A 17,448-nucleotide genomic window follows, 5' to 3' on the forward strand; every position below is an offset into this window, starting at 1 on the left:
ACCACAAGATCTTTTCCTTCATTCCACCTTTCAAAAAACACAGTGTATATATTCTGGGGTGTGTTGCATGCACTAAAATATGGTATTTACCCAGCTCCTCTCTCTTTGGACTGAGGCCATCAGAATCAAATTGACAGATTTTCAAATGGGCAAGGAGAATTTCAGGGGTGGCACTAGCCTGTTCCTGGTGGGGCAGGGGTGAGGCTGAGATGGGCTAGACTGAAAATTAGGAGGGCTGTGCTGTACAACAGTGGGACACAGGCCCCACGGGCTGGGCCAGGCCAGGAATGCCACTCCTCCGCAGGCTGCAGGAGGGAGCAGGGCAGGCTCGGCTGTATGGGGTGGGCAGTGACGGCCTGGGAGGGAAAGGTGTGGGGCCTTGAACAGGGGTGGTACTGGGGGGTGGATACAGGAGGGCTAAGGTAAATTTTGGGGTGTCTATAGCCCCCCTCCTCCCCGAGACCTCCCTAGCACCTCCCTTGGAGAATTTTGATAGGCAATCAACTACTGGTAATGCACACGTAACCTGGGTATACTTGGTTGTGTACCCCCTTCTCCAACTGAAGGGAGATGTTGGCAGGGCAGGTGCTCTGTGGTGGGAGAGCTGCTGGCTACGTGCAGTTTCCCCTCCCCCATAGACAGTCAGAATCACACTTTACATCTTAACTTTGTACAAATTTATTACTTTAAGATTTACAGAAACATAATGTTAATCAACATATATACAACATATAATCACTTATACAATACTATATTCTATTAATGGCAACTAGAGGATTACTCCATCTCAAGGGCTTCACACTCCACACAGGAAGTTAACTACCGGTTAACAAACAGGTAAGTAAAGGTGATCCATAAATAAGTATCAATAAAGGTGTCACTAAAATATACATATATAACAAAACATTTAGACTATCAAGATTATAGGTAATATTTACATAGGCCTATATTCCCACTCAGGATACAGTTAACTATCCCACTAAGAATTACATTTAATTTTCAATACTTGTCTTATAGCTTTACATTCTATCAGATCCAAATCTATTTAAACATTAAATATAAACATGTAAACATATTAAATATAAACATATAAACATATTAAATACGCTCCACTGACCCTGGTGGACCCCTGCACCTCCACCTCCCCTGTAGGAATCCCCTTCCCCAGTAACTCACACTCCAGGGAACAGGGTGGAGGGTCCTTGTCTCTCCCCCAACAAGTCACTTCTTCTGCTGAGGTGCCAACAGTCTCTTTCTCCTTCTGGGCCCACCAGGCCTGGTGGCTCTGTGCACCATGTTATGCACCAGTGGCTTAACTCCTTTGCCCAGTGTTGGGGCCCCAAGCCGCCTTGCCAGGTTTTGGCGTCTCAGTCCATGCCGGAGCCCTCTATGCAAAGCTTGGGTTTCAGGCACCTGGTCAAATGCCAGGGGGCATTGCAGGTTCCAACCGCCCCGTGCAGGTTCTGGGACCTGGGTCCACTCCCAGATCCTCCATACAGCATTGCCTGTACAGCGTTGCCTGTACTGAGCTGGCCTCATGCCAGGAGTTGAAGGCCCGAGTCACCTCTTACAGCTCTGGGGCCTCAGTCCCATTAGGACCATGCTGTGCACCATCTGTGCACTGACCCCTGGCTGCTGACCAGGAATTGTGGGCCCAAGCCGCCTCATATGGCTCCAGGGTCCCCGGTCCATGCGCCAACCCATGCACCATGCCTCTGGCTGCACACTAGATAGAGGTGCACACCTGAGCTCCCTTATACAGACTCCAGGGTCTCACCCCATGCACCACTGTCACGCTTCTCAGCAGTGCTGCTGTGGGCTGCCCCACTCGCCGCTCCCCATCCAGTGACAAGAAGGGGTCTTCAGGCTCTTCTGGGACCACCACACTTGCCCCACTAGGCAGCTCTCCCTAGGTCCTCTTTAACCCATCTTCCCTCTTCTTCATCCCTCAAAGCTGTGTCTGTGTGCTGCACGCTGTTATTTTATAACCTCAGGAGGCTCCGCCCCCAAATTGCAAAAATGACCAATCAGGACGAGGGGCAGTAGGGTCCTCACCCAGGTCCAGACTCTTCACCTTGCCCTGGGCAGGGGCAGGGGCAGGGCCAGGGCAGCCTCTCTTCCATCACCTCCTGCTTGATGGGAAAGTCCTACCAATGACTTGAAGTCCTTTCAAGCCGGCAAGCTGGGCTGCTACCAGCATGCCTGCCACAAACACTGGTTTGTGGCTTGGAAGATTTAAGAGATCAAAGAGGGGTATTTTCTGTTCTGTCTGGGTTCCTATGCCATGACCATTATGGTGGCATAGGGACCATAAAGCCTAAATTAGAACTAGGTAGGTGGCATGTACAGTATCCATCACAAGACTACAGCAGCTATGTATTGTTAGTTGCCTTAGTCATGTCTCAGACCAAAATAATGCATTGGAAGGTGAGCATCAAAGTGAGCTAATCCAAATTATATCTACCAGGAGTGTAAAGACAGCTGCTCACACTGACACCTCTCCCCCAACAATCTTATCTCAGGCATCGGTTCTGAAGTTTGGGAGCACAGGTAGAATCTTCTGCCGTTTGCTTGCCTTTAAAGACAACAGCAATAGCAGGCCTGCGTGTTGTGTTTGTGGGTGGGTAGGAGGACAAGCTGTTAGTTTTAGATCTATAATTTGTAGCAGCTTGTAAGTGGCACCCCCTCTCCTGCCCTCCACGATCTATAAAAAGAGTAAGAGGTCCATGATTTCCCTGGAGGAGGAGGAGTGTGACATACATTTGTGATATACAGTATAACAACAGGCTTTTTATAAACTCCCAAGTGAAATGCTGTCATGCATATGCCCTCTGTCAGCTCCATCTCTGATACACACACGCACTCCTAATACGTGGCGCTCATACAGAGCTCCCTTAGCTACAGCTCTGTGTTGTGACATTGCAGAGGCATTGTAGCACGCATGATTAGGTGGAGGGATGTGGGAGGGAGTCACTGAGGTTTTCCTAATTTGCTAGCCAACCTCCCTAGCACGAACTATTTGGGTTGGCACAAGCATGAACCATGCCCCACTCTTGGGAGGAGATACCCCTGCACAGAGGGTGCACAGCTTCATTCCCCTCTTTAAACTTGGCAAGCATTGCTATTATAAGTTAAGTACAGAGAGTTAAATTTGTAACACCATTTTTTTCCAACGGGCATTTTTCAGAAGTTTATAACATTGTCCTTGTGCTGAAATAGTCAATATTTTTCCTTTGCTAGAAAGCAGATGTTCTTGGAAAGTTGACTAAAAATGGTAAAGGCATTCTAGAGGACCAAGAAAGCTGCGAGAAGGAGAAAATATACTTTTGCTGTTAAAAGAATATGACTTCGGGGAGCAGGGAAGAATACTGCCTCAGCGGTCTCAGTAAAAAAATGTTAAATACAGCAAGGCTATCAAATCTGTGTCAGTGAGGCAAAGCTAGATAAAGAGGTTACATTGTCTGGGTCTTATTATGGACTGCCACAGACTGGTTAGATGTTCTTGAAAAGCCACAGAGCCTTTGTTTTTCCCTTCTACAAAATGGAAATAACTCTACCCTCCTTTGTAAAGCATTTTGCTCTCCACAGCTTTTAAGAACAAAATCTTACTCTACAAGACAATGTCCCATAATGCAAGAAGAATGGGGCACTCAATACAGAAGCATAGCTCCTTACCCCAGGCAGTCATTCAACCCCCAGGACAGCACTGCCTGTAGTCACAGCTATTTTCGCACCCCCTTTTCGCCCCAAAGGCGGCGCCAAGGGCAGCACAAGTTGCCCTCTCCGTTAGTTAAGCTACTGATTCAATGACATTTAGAAACAATACAAGGAAATACTTTTGTCATAAAGTGTAATGAATCTGTGAAACTCATCCTATGAATATGGCTGAAGATAAAAACTTAACTAGATATAGCGAGGAAAGGGGCTTGGACATTTATATGGAAAACAACAATACTGTATCTAGTTACAAGTATCTAAAGCTGGTGCATTTTGAAACTGAACTCTAATTTAATCCAGACTCCAGCTCTTCAGAATGAGAGGAGATGTAATGTGGAAGATAAATTATATTGTGTGTCTAATGTTGAGGTTTCTTGTACCTTTTTCTGAAGAAAATAATACAGGCCACTGCTGAAGGTAGCACCCTGGATGAGAACAACCATGGTACCAATCCGGTGTTGCAGTTGCAGTGTTTGTGAACATGCTCAAAAGGCAAAAATCTTTCAGAATTACTCATGAAAAGGCTTCTCATTTCAGGACAGGGTGGGCAAAAGCACAATATTCCAGCTGACAGTTTAAAGCAGGGGCAGGCAAAATGCAGCCCAGGGGCCAGATGTGGCCTGCCAGGCCATTCTATCCAGCCCGCAGGGCCCCTAAAATATTTAGAAAATTAATATTTATCTGCCCTGAGCTGCCTGTCATGCGGCCCTCAATGGCTTGCCAAGACGCAGTGAGCAGCCCTCTGCCCAAAATAATTGCCCGCCCCTGGTTTAAAGCAATGACTCTCAACCAGGGTGTCAGGGCACCCAGGTTGCTGCAAAAACCTTCAAGGGTGCTGCAGGAAGTGTGAGGAGATAAAAAGATAAAGGCAAGCTCAGTTTTCAGGTGTGAGGAGATAAAAGTAGGCTCAGGCTCTCCTTGCCTGGCTGCTCCCCTCTCCAGCTTCCCCCCCCTCCCCCCGCAAAGCAATAAGCCCCATAATAAATACATTAAATTTTGAAGTGGGAGGCCTTTCAATTCACAAAAGGCATGGAAGGGTGCCTCCTGTCTGCAAGGAGTGCCTTGAATCTAAAAAGGCTGAGAACCACTGGTCTAGAGAGCTAGGGATAGAAATTACACATAAACTGGTTTTAGTAATCAGAAACTGATTTAAACGGGTAACGGAACAGAAGTTCAGCGCACATAAACCACTTTCAAAATGGCCAGAATTGGTTTAAAATAAACCCGGTTGAATGTAGCTTAGCTTATTTAAGCTACTTATTTAAGCCAGCTACTTATTTAAGCCATAAGCTGTTACACTTACTATTTAAGCCAGACTTAACTTATTTATGTCAAACCAGTTTAAAGAACTTCTGTCACTGACCCCTTCCTGGTTTAAGTTATCTTACAGTCCCCCAGCATCCCAGCGGTAAGCAGGAAAAAAGCCTGGCAGGGGCTGCTGCTCTCCTGTGAGGCAGACCCTCACTGGGGTCCATGCTGGTCTTGGCCTCAGGGTGCCCCCGCCCATGCCACTAGAGGAGCAAGCAGAGAACAGCCTGGCAGGGGCTGCTTCCCCGCTCCAGGCACACCCTGGCTGAGGACTGTGCAGGCCAGAGTGGGGATTTAAACCCCTCTCCAATCATACTCAGTGTCCTGCCAAGGCCTGGCCATGACCCCCCTGCTCCACTAGCTTGAGCAGGGAAGAGGAAAAAGCCTGAAGGGCTTCTCTCCTAGCTTCCCTCCACCCTTTCTGCCACTGCCAAAGGGAAGGGAGGGCCTGCTCTAGCCCTGCCCCCCCCCCCCCCAGGCTTCTAGCCTTAGCCACTGCATGCATTTCAAAAGTGAATGCCTTTTCACCTGCTTCTCAGTTCAGCCTATGCAGTTTAGACTAACTTGCAAAGACTGAATCAATTCAGGCTCAGGCTTTTTGAATGTTTGTCCTTAGCTGAGAAGACAACTACAGCACCTCATCGCACCACCTCAGAAACTGAGCAATTCATTTGGGACTTTCCTCTGCCCATTAATAACAACAAGGCTGACTCGGGTGGAAGACAAATTCTTACGAAATTCCTATGAAGCTAGGTATGTTCATTCTGTCCTCTGTAATTGATTTCAGAACAGAATCTTTCCCTAGCAGTGATACTTCTGGGGAAATGGTAATCTGTGCTATTATGTAGGCTACATATGTGCTATGTTTAAGATAAAACAGGCAGGCATGTTTATTTGGGTAAATGTGATATCTTTTATTAGACCAACTGAATAGTGGAAAAAATGTTCTTACAACATTTCAGGCACAGGCGCCTGAAAAATACTACATTTACCCAAATAACCTTGTCTGCCTGTGTCCTTAGACCAGCACAGCTAGAACCAACACCCCTCAGATAAAAATGTGTGCTTAAATACCTGCCAAATCAGTTATGTACAATGGCTAAACATGGATTGGGATCCAGGAAAGTCTCATAACTTAATCTCGGTTCAGACATTGATTTGTTGTATGGCCTCATGCACACTGATCAACATATCCCAAGCTCCCCAGCTATAAAATGGGAATAATACTTATACTCAAGGACCATGCACAGATTAATTGGTGCCTGGGGAAAAAAAACTTGCAGATTTAAAGGCTTGTATAACTGCTAAATATTGTTATAGATATTACCAAATTTTTTCAACTATAAGGCATACTATTATTTAAGACACACTTAAATTGTCAGACTCAATTTAAAGAAAAAAAATAAAGCTTCAATTAAGGCACTTCTATAATGCATATTAGAGCTCTCTACTTTTTCTTTTTCACTCAAACTTAAGACAGGTATTTTTAGAGGAAATATTTCCTTTTAAAGTGTCTTGTATGCAAAGGAATATATTTTATCTTAGGGTGGCACTTAAGAGACTCCAGTCAAGATCAGGGTTGCATTGTGCAAGGCAATCCACACATATGAGACAGATGAAGAATGTCAATCCCTCTGCTTCCACCCCACCTTCTTCATTTTGTAGATGGGGAACTGCCTAACAAAAAGATTGGTATGATTACTCCAAGTCCAAGTATGAACTCGTGTGATTACAACCAGTGTAAATGTTTATAACCAAAAGTTGAAAGCAAAGAGGCAGAAAAGTTGAAAGGCTATTTCTCTCAAATCCTCAAAGAACAATTGCTATGTTATAAAATTCAGCCCTGCAAGATGCTGTGTAGGATTGGATACTAGATTCAGGTCCTCTTTTATGATTATAGAAACATGTAGTCTAATATTTTGAACTAAATGAGAAAGATTTTCAAAAGAAGCATCACCCAGGATATGAGGAAGAGATTCAGTAGAGTGCTATTTTGCCAGTATTTTTATCCAAAGCAGATTAAGGATTAAATATGGTTTAAGTAAAATTATCATAATGGGCAAAATATGGAAAACTTTTTCAATTAATTTGTATTTTTGCTGGAAAAACTTGGCTATAAAGGGTTCAACCAGCTCTGTTCAGCTGTTCTCGAAATTAAGTCCCTGTTTTATTGCTGCTTATGGAGGGGATGAGGAGAAATATGGCTAAAAGTAAAGACCTACCAGAAGCACTGAATTAAACTGGAGCAAATACAAATCGCTAATTTAAATTCAAATCCCTTCCTCCTCCCTGGAGTACTTGTACAGTAATAAAACATGCTCTTTTGCGGTATGGCAGAAATTTGTGAGAAAAATCTGCTTGACTCATCCCTACATCTAGTTATCCCCCTTGCTACAAAGACAACGCATGAGGATAGATGAGCAAAGGCAAGGATCTGGAAAGGAGGTCAACTGATAAAACAGGAGCTGCTGATATCAACAACAAAAATTAATAGGCACCATGAATTTCCTTCCATTGCCTGCCTGACCAATTTCTAGACAGGGCATTTTGTTATAACTTGGAGCTAGCACTTAATTAGAGAACAATCCTTATTAGACAATACTTTGTTGAACAGAAGTGTGAAGATGTTTGTTTCAGTGCTAGATGCTGTTATTTTAAGGTGTGATACTTAAGTGCACTGAGTGCCTACGGCAGACAAGAGTTTTGAGCTTCTGAGACGAAGGGTCAGCAACTTGCAGAGCTGTAAATCCTGCTGAGCTGGAAAACTTGAAAAAGTCCCCCATGCCTATTGGGCCCAGTTCTCCTCCTACTGAAGTTGCTAATTTAATGGGAGCAGGACCAGGCTTCCTGCTGTCTGTGGCATTTATAAGTCCAAGTATTACTAGAAAAAAAGAACTGAGGATGAACCGGTTCCATTGAAGTAGCCACGTCTGGGGTAAGTTTATGAGGACTTATAAGGGCAGGACTTTTTTCCTCTGGATCACTTCAAGAAACAGCTGGCACACAGTTTGCTACCCCAGATCCCAAACTCCCTGGACCAGATTCTCTGCTCTGACCACTCTCCCCAAGGTACCTCGGTCTTAATTGGAGCCTCTTCATGCTATCGAAGAGCAACAAATAAATAAATAATGGAGAGCATTGGGATAGAGTTGGGTCTAAAATAAGACTATCCCCTCAAACGAGTATCACTGCAAAGTTGAAAACAAGCCACCTAGATTTAGCTGGAAGTGAATTAGCTACCCCCTGCCAATGATTACTTTACTTCCCTGGAATTTCTATCTACATAGTAATGACAGAATGAAGTACAGTACATTATTTCCCATTCATTGAAGGCTAAAATGCCTTTACCGATGGTTAATAACTTGGCTCCTTCAAAAATAATATCTGCCACACTGTGATAATTCTCAATAATTAGTTTAATAATTGGTTAGCATTTAACCTACCGTAAATGTAACAGCCAAGCTAAATTAAATATGCATTTAAGAGCTTTAAAAATATGCCTTTTGCATGTATATACCAACTAATATATTTACATACCCAGGCCTTGTTCTATTTTGAAACTATCAAATAATGTGTTAAAGGCTGTGAAAACAGGTCCTTAGTGCCCTGCTCCCTAACAAGGCTGTCACAATGTTATCTTTGCTATGAATTAAACATTTAGAAAGGAGTAAGTACGCTTTTTTGTGAGCCTGTGTGGAACGCAACCTGTGGAACAGACGGGCATGAATGACATGAGGAGCTGGAGGCAAAGAGCTTTGTAAGTTTTAATAAAAGGCACATGAACGAAAATACCATGTGCCCTCACAGCATTTGTACATAAATGATACAATACTACAAAACAAAGTAGATCATCAGATCCAATCAGACAGTTGCTTCCCACCTCTTAAGAAAGTATCACATGCGCACATGCCATTGGAGGGCCACCAGCCTCCAGTATCAGTCAGTGCTGGATGCAGACTACTAGTTATATAGACCGTTGGTCTGTTCCAGTACAATAAGTCCAATGCTTTTACAATGCTGAGTTAAACACATTCTCAGAAATAGAAGCAACACAAAGCCAGGTTTTTTTTTCTTGGTTTTGTGTTGCTTAGTTGAGAGTTCCTAAGAATAAAGCTTTAAAAGTGGTTCCACCCTTTTCTCAGAAACAAGCTCAGCTGTATAAAGGAGAAAGACTCAGAGCCAGGATCTTCTCTCACCTCTGCAACACATGTCCAGAATACCTCCACTGAGGTCAGATCCTCCAACCCAGCATCTGCCTCCTAACCAGGACCAATATGCATGAGCTTCTTTCCGAAACTTTCTGGAGAGGATCCATCAGGCAGTGACAGAGTTAACAGGGCTGTGCAAGTAAGTTGATCTGTAAGCCAGTAACATAGATAGACAGTTGTTAAAGTTCTCAATAGGGCTGCATTTTGGGGAGGGAGTGAGCTGTCATCCCTTCAGCTGTGCAGAACTGATCTTGCCTACAAAGGGTCACAAATACAAGGTTAGTGGTACTCAAGAATTAACAATCTGCTCTAGATTTTGCTTAATAAATGACGGCTCAGTTAAACTGATTATAACCCTCCCTCGTTAGTGGGGAGAGGGTCCAAAGTATATCGACCAGGATTACTAGGCAAAAGTACAGTACAAAATCTGTGTCCGTGCAGGACAAATAAGCCTCAGTGAGCTTTCGGAAGGAAGGTTTCAGGGTTATCAACATGTAGTTCAACATCAGAAGAAAAAGGATTTCTGGTAAATAGGATCTTGTCGGGATCACACACCCACACACACACACACACACACACCCCCTCTGAATGTGTTAAGGAACTACACTTGTTTCCACAAGCCATGACCTGAATCCAGAATTCATACATGTTTCAGTTCAAATGAAGAGGCAGCTGAAAAAGAAGCTAAACAGGTTGAGTGACTTCACATTGTGGGAGGAATAATGATTACTTTTGGGGCTGTTTTGGATAATCCAGGCAGGTGAGGATGCAACTGCAGAGCTCCTTAACTAGGTATAAGAATAATATTTGTATTTTGAATGGCTTTATAGAATTGCTGTTAAAAACTAGTAGAAAGCAAGCTTATTTAGGAAGGATCTTGAAAAAGAAACAGCATGTGGGTGTTGTAAGATGTGGGTGTGTACGCGTGTGAGTGTGCGTGTGTTTAGCTAAGCAGTAATAGAGACAGAGTGTGTGAATAAGGTTTAATATGATGTTTACCTCATCTCCTAACCAGGTGGAAATTTTTTATTATTGTATTCATAACTAACATGGTAGGCAGGAGACTGCGTAGCATTAAAGCGTTAAAGTGTTCAGATGCTACACGCAAGAAGGAACGTTCCCGTCCTGTTTCAGTCAGTCAATGATGCTTTGATTTGCAGGCATGAATTAATATGGTTAACTCATTCTAACCTACAGTTATTTATCTGCCCCAGCAAACAGAGCCCGGATCTGTTCTGCAACCGATTTGAGCCTGAATACACTTCTTCTCGCTAGTACTGAATCATAAATGACTCACTTCAGACTTGGATGTGAGAGCAAAGTATACATTTGCAAACTGGCTCATGAGACATTGCTTTGCAATGTAGGTGGGATACATTACATACTGTAGCAGTCAAGTTCTGCTCTTTTTTTTTTTCCTCCTCCCTGTTGCTTCATGCAGGATGGTGTTCTGATCCTAGGATTACAGCATCGTTTTTGAGGGTATGAAAAGGAGCCACCTATGCTCAAGTGAATGTATCATGTGGACTTTTCTGGCCTGGCTTACAACTCGAGTTCTCCACTGAAGATGGATGATTTAGCTTTACTTGACCTGCTGGAGTGTCCTGTGTGCTTTGAAAAGCTAGATGTCACAGCCAAGGTGCTACCATGCCAGCACACCTTCTGCAAGCCTTGTCTGCAGAGAATACTGAAATCCCAGAAGGAGCTGAGATGCCCAGAATGCAGAACTCTTGTCTTCTGCAGTATTGAAGAGTTACCGTCCAACTTGCTTCTAATTCGCTTACTGGATGGTGTCAGATGTGGACAAAATGTTACGAGATTTGGTTCACTCCAAAGATCTGGGGTTCTGTCCTCTCCTGCCTCCATCAGGAGAGTCCCAAGAGGTTTACAACTTAATCAATACAGACTGGCACCAACTCCCAGGATCCATATGGAAGGGGTAAGAAGGGTTCATGTTTCTTAGTATCTTCATAGGCAAAGAAAGTTGCAACATTATGTGCCAAAAGCTGTGAAACCCTTCATGTTAGTAACACTGAAAAAATACTTGAGAGAGAGTGAGATTATTTTCACTTGATAAAGCTGTCTGCTTTCTCCCTGTGATATTTGGATATTTTGAGTTGATCTCAGCACTAACTACGTTCAATCTTAAGCTTATCCAAAAATAGCTTGCCTTTCTGAGTGCAAAGATTTCAAGAAGGCAATTTCAGGAATTTTCTGGTGCTACCTGACATCAGTCAGGCCAGCAATATTGTGTGCTCCAACTTTCAGGTGATATTTTGCTGTGTCTATCACCTGTCCAAAGTCAAGACTGCATTAAGTCAAGAATGCAGACTCACAGAAGTTAGAGCTTCAAAAGCCTTCATATTTCGTGTCTCTCCTTCCTGAGTTCTATTGATAGAAAATGCTATGCAAGACCAAGGCAGTTAAATAAGGTATTACTATTATTTTTTCCTAGGACAGTTTTTCCCTTAATGCTTTGTCCAGTCTGATTTTAAAGTCCCACATTGTTTCTGCCATTTCCCATAAGGGTACCATTGTTTTTACTATATAATGAACATTAGGTATGATATTATAATATATAGTTAATATCTGTGCTAAACAAATGATACAATATAGTCTTATTATATGACAGTTACACACAATACAATTAAATGCTAGTTGTATTTTACCTTCTAAAGAAGTGTGGGTTCATCTGCATTTGCAGTAAAGATTGATATGAAGTTTAAATTTTACCTGCACTAGACCTCCTGTTCCTGATGTGCCATTTCTTCCATCCTGAGGCACTCGTTGTATAATGTGAGCCTGAATTCTTCAACATTCAAAATGTTTGACTTCAAAGGCTTGCAAAGGCATAGAGTATTTGGGCAGTGATAGAGAGATAAACTGGCAAATGAATATATAGTATGAAAATATTCACTAAAACGCATGTGCTTGGCCTATATGGAAAAGTTTGCATTTCTATGCGAATATATTTGTATATACTTAGAACTATATATAGTACATTCAAGTGAAGCCTATTGAAGTACAATTTGGTATATGCATTCCACAAAATTTTTTAACCTTGATTCTGTTAAAAACTCTTCTTGCAGACACAACATTAAGATGATATTTGGAGAATGTGTCTAAGATTTTCTGTTGGTATAAGAAAATGTAAATTGTTGCCCCTGAAGTTTATGCACTGGAATTCCTTCTGGTGTGGCCACCAAACAGCAAAGCTGGTTTAAGGGCATGGGTGACCGGTTATTATTAATCAGTGTTTTAAATCCAGCCCACTTGTGTAGTGATCAACAAATTCCCACATCTTACAACAAGAAGATGGGACGTATGAAATGTTTACCTCTTCAAGCTAGCTTTCTGAAGACAAATGTCGCACAGTTGATATTATTGTTAGTCTTGTTATAGCTTTATGCAAGAGTTTTCATTTTCCTCAGCTTTAACAACTTTTAGGTCAGGACAGAAGCATGTCAAAGGGGGGATAATGTGGACACGCTTAACCTGTTTTGTGGTAGATGAGAGCTAGTGGTTCCAGGACAGTCAAGCCTTTTATCAGCACTAAGTTCATATTTAAAAGTATTTATAATTGTTAGAAGTTATAGAAAGGACTGAAGACTGGCTTTGATTATTTATTTGGTACATTCCAGATGGGTAATATGCAGAGAAATACGGAAATGAAACTCAACAACAGCTTGGTTACTTGTGATCTCCTTGGCTAGGGATAGAAATTACACAGAAACTGGTAAAAATGATCAGAAACCAGTTCAGATCTGTAACGCAAAAGTTCAGTGCACATAAACTGCTTTCAAAATGGCCAAAACCAGTTTAAGATAAACCTGGATGGATGTAGTATCGGACTTAACTGATTTAGGTTAAATCGGTTTATTGAACTTCTGTCCCAGATCCCTTCAAATTCAAGTTAATTCACAGTCCCCCCCAGCATCCCAGGATGCTTTGCACCTCCCCCATAAACCCCGCCCTTCCCCCCTCACAGGGTGGGCTAGCTTTGGCCCAAGCTGTCTGCTCCGGTCTTCTGACCTGAGCCATGGCAGGCATGTGGCTGCGTTTCCAGAATCAATAGTGAATGTCTGCTCATTTGTTTTCTGGTTCAATCTATGAAGCTTAAACTAACCTGTGACAATTGAATGGATTCAGCCGCAGGCTTTTTGACTGTCTGCACTTAGCCCTTGTGACAATGAACAGTGAAAGGTGGGGACTAGTCAACGCCAGTGTTGACAGAAACAAAACATGTCCCAGTGACTGCGGAGCCTACTGGCAGATATTTTTGTAACCCCAACAGGAGAAAGCAAATGCGCTGACCACATCGCTGCTAGTGGAGGGCTTTCATTTCTGCCCCATTAGAATACTGGCCAGAGAAAAACTGGAGTCAGTTAGTGTGGAGGAAAATTATCCAGTTCTTTTGTGCATGCACATATGCACGTGCACATACACGCACACGTTCTTCCAGAAATCATGTTCAACTCATATCATTAATCACTAAAAGGCTGAACTGAAATATTCAGTTAATATACAAATTAAGGAAGGAAAACACAAGACATACAAAAAAGAAAGCAACCTTCTACTGCTATTTAGATTACCATTTCATCTTTTTACATTATCACACGTGTGAATTAAGGGCAGGTAAACATAATTTGTCCTAGGGTCTAAAGCTGTCTGTTCATAGAATAAGCATGGATTGGGCTATCTCAACTCCTCTCAAGAACTGGGACTTCCCAACCAAAGAACCCCTCGTGGGCACTTCAGCTTGCATCACCTCACAAACTTTGGCCACTGTATCATGCCTGCCAACAAGAGTGACAGCTGGTGCCAAAGATGCCAAAGTACTCAAAGATGCATTTTCTGATACAAAACAGCACTTTGCTAGGAGTTTAAATTAGTCACTGATTTATTTCATGCAAGCTGCGAGTCATCACACAGCTATAGTTTTCAGCCACTATCACTGTGGGCTGGATTAGACCCTAGAGTGAAGTTTCATAATTTATCCCATTCAACAGGCTTGAGTCATCCAGGCTGCAGTGAAAAGCATAAATACCTTTAAAGCCATCCTCCTTTTCTTTCTTTCTTTTTTCCAACCCCCTCTCCCCGTGCCTCAGATTTTACCTTCTAGCCTTCAGGACAAGTGAAAACCTGTTACAAATGTTTTGTAACAGTGTCATTCATCCATTTGCTGCTAACAGAAACAGTAAAGATGAACTCAGAGTCAAAACAGCCAGTCAGGTTATTCTCCTACTAGTTAATGGCAAGTGTTGGCCGTATTGCTGTAGTGTTGCCACAGTGAGGAAGGCATTTAACTTCCCCATGCCTCAGTTCACTCATCTGTATAAAGGCTATAACTATATATTATATAGGAATACTGAAAAACTTAATTAACTAATGAATAATATAAAGCACCAAGATATTTTTTGGCTGTGGGGTGCAGAATAGTCCACACCAAGGATGCCTTGTGCTTGGTAATTCCATATACGAGCCACTGTGACACATTTCATTTGCCACCCTGATGGATCATGCTTGCACACATAGTAGATCTAGCTGTTAATCCTAACAATTAACCTCAGAAATGCTGATGTAGTGAGAATGAAAGGGTAAGAAACAATGACTTTATCTTGCCTCTGTAGCATGCCAGTTGTTTTAATCGTTGAGAGAAGCTGGAATAATCTGAGGCTTCAAAGCAGTTTGGTCTTTCATGTGATGTTGCTGATGCTGTGCTATATTTATCTGGAGAAGAATGTATTAGGAGCAAAAGCAGACTGGGAGGAAGGTTGGTTCTGACAGCACATGCGTAGGGATCTGGGGATCTCAGATCCAGCTCTTCCCTCATAGTTCGTGTGATTTTATGCAAACACCAGATGACAAGTGAGTCAATGGGGATTATCTCCAGTGCCTTAGCTCCCCCAGCTCTAGAATAGTGATAAATAGACTCCCAAGGCTTAGAAGGACAGTGTGAAGCTAGAATTAATTTATGTTTGTAAAGCACTTAAAAACCTTGGGCTAAAAAGTCCCGGCAGTTCCTTTTATAAAGCCCATTTAAATCAATGGGAGCCTTCATAGGCTTAAAGTCAGGCCTCAGATGTACACAGCATTGTTATTGTAGAGCCAGTGTGAAGAAATCTTGCAAGACTGCAATCTTGTGGGTATTTTTTAGACCTCACAGGCCGCGTCTACATGAGATGCTGACTGCACAGTAGCCCAAGTCTACTGCATGGTGGCATCGCGTGGCAGCAATCGTGATGCGACACTACAGGACAGTAGTCTTGGGCTACTGCGCTGTCAACATCACAAAAAAGCTGTTCATCAATGCTGCTGCTCAGTAACTTGGATTAGTATGTGTTTATACTTGTAGTACTTCATTTAGTACTTGTTTATACAAGTATCCAATGACTGCCAGTAACGACTGTGCAGTCAGCATCTCGTGTAGATGCAGCCAGTGTAGAGAAACAAGTTTGACTTTCTGGGTTGTTTTCCCACTCTTCTCACCCCTTCAGCTAGCTTTGATAATGCTCTTGAAATGACTTGATTACAAAACAACAGAGTTTAATGATGAATAGTGGAAAATGCTGGCCAGATGCAGAGAAAACTCTTGAAACATACTGCTGTCTGGCTCCCTCTTTGTAATGATTCAAATTGGTGACTCTTCTCAGTTGAAGATTTTTGGAAAAACAAGCTGGTGAAAAAAAATGTAATCATTCCCAAGAGAAAACCCATTACTGCCTTTTCTTTACTGAAATTTCCCATCTGATGCAGAGTAACAAATGAGGCTGCCATAGCCATCTTCAAAGTCTTTTTAAGAATGCTTAGGAGGAAAAGTGTTCATACCCGAAAGCTTGCAAAAAACAATTTTTCCAACTATTTAGTTGGTCTAATAAAATATATCATATTTAACCAAAGAACTTTGTTTGCCTATGTCCTTAGACCAACACAACTGCAACCAACACCCCTAAGACCTCTTAAAGAACTTTTAACAATTCACAATTTAACCTGCCCTCTCCTGGAACAGTATATATGCAATGAGACAAGCTCACCCCCACCCGTGCCCACACACACACACACCTTCTGTCATTTCATCTAATCCCTAACACCTCCCCTGTCCAATCTTTCATCTTTCAGCACCATGCAGATAATACATTCCTGCTGTGCAATAAACAACTCTCTCCCCCATATCAGCAAACAATTCACTTACAGACTAGATCCATGGGAACAATTTTGCACAGGGTGCACAGGACATGAGTTCACTCTTGTTTACACCATGGGATGATGTTTTGTAGCATATCTTTGGGGACATTCTGTCCAGACCTTTAGCACTTCTGAGAAGGTAGCTATCAAGAGAGAGGCAAGATAATTATTGTATTTTAAATTGTTGGGGAGTTATCCAAAGCACACTGCAGTCAACAGAAAAGCTACCATGGCAATGAATGAGCTTTGGATAAGGGCTTTGGATAGTTCCTTATTATAAACATCTAATTTTGACATCTTTCTGAGGACAGCCATTTATACAATCCTATTCCCTATTAGTTAATTCAAGAACAATATTAGTCCATTTCTTGAGTGTGCACAGATGTCATGCCCATTTGCAACTGCAATGAGAAGATCAAGTAAGCCCCAATGGAAGTGTTCTCTCTTTCCTACATGGAAAACAGTGAATTGACCTCTTCATCTCCTCTTGATTGTCATAAAATGCTAATTGTCATTGATCAGATGTGCCATTTCATCCTACAAAGCTAATAACAAGATCTAGATGCCATGCCATGCTGTGCCAAGGGGAATCATAAAGGCAGAGTACAGGATAACAGTACACTGTTCAATATCTTCATCAGTGATTTGGACGAGGGGGTGCAAAGCACCCTGTTCAAGTTTGCTGATGACACTAAGATGTGGGGGGAAGTGGGCACAATTGAGGGGAGCAACAGGCTACAGTTAGACCTAGATAGGTTACAAGGATGGGCGGAGGAGAACAGGATGGGGTTTAACACGGACAAGTGTAAGGTGATGCACCTGGGGAGGAACAATCGGCACCATACATACAGGCTGGGGAACTCCCCTCTTGTCAGCACGGAGGTGGAAAAGGATCTGGGAGTCATTATTGACTCCAAGATGAACATGAGTCGGCAATGTGGGGAGGCGGCTAGGAAGGCCAACTGCACCTTGTCGTGCATCCACAGATGCATCTCGAGCAGGTCCAAGGAGGTGATCCTCCCCCTCTATG

The 17,448-nt window shown here is 42.6% G+C and overlaps 1 protein-coding gene and 1 long non-coding RNA gene across 2 annotated transcripts in view; one reads left to right on the forward strand and one right to left on the reverse strand.

Moving 5' to 3' along the window:
• Nucleotides 1-8,655: 8,655 nt before the first annotated feature.
• Nucleotides 8,656-17,448, forward strand: part of SH3RF2 (SH3 domain containing ring finger 2) — an 83,366-nt gene continuing 74,573 nt past the window's right edge. The window contains exon 1 of the mRNA XM_019506368.1: nucleotides 8,656-11,172. Coding sequence (XP_019361913.1) covers nucleotides 10,747-11,172 — 426 coding nt within the window. The 5' untranslated portion in view covers nucleotides 8,656-10,746. The remainder of the gene's footprint in view (nucleotides 11,173-17,448) is intronic.
• The window catches only part of LOC109290005, a 34,971-nt gene continuing 33,954 nt past the window's right edge, over nucleotides 16,432-17,448 (reverse strand). The window contains exon 3 of the long non-coding RNA XR_002095483.1: nucleotides 16,432-16,561. This is a non-coding gene — a long non-coding RNA (uncharacterized LOC109290005). The remainder of the gene's footprint in view (nucleotides 16,562-17,448) is intronic.

The sequence above is a fragment of the Gavialis gangeticus genome, unplaced genomic scaffold (assembly GCF_001723915.1).
Source record: "Gavialis gangeticus isolate Ggan-Ray unplaced genomic scaffold, GavGan_comp1, whole genome shotgun sequence".
NCBI classification, from domain to species: domain Eukaryota; kingdom Metazoa; phylum Chordata; order Crocodylia; family Gavialidae; genus Gavialis; species Gavialis gangeticus.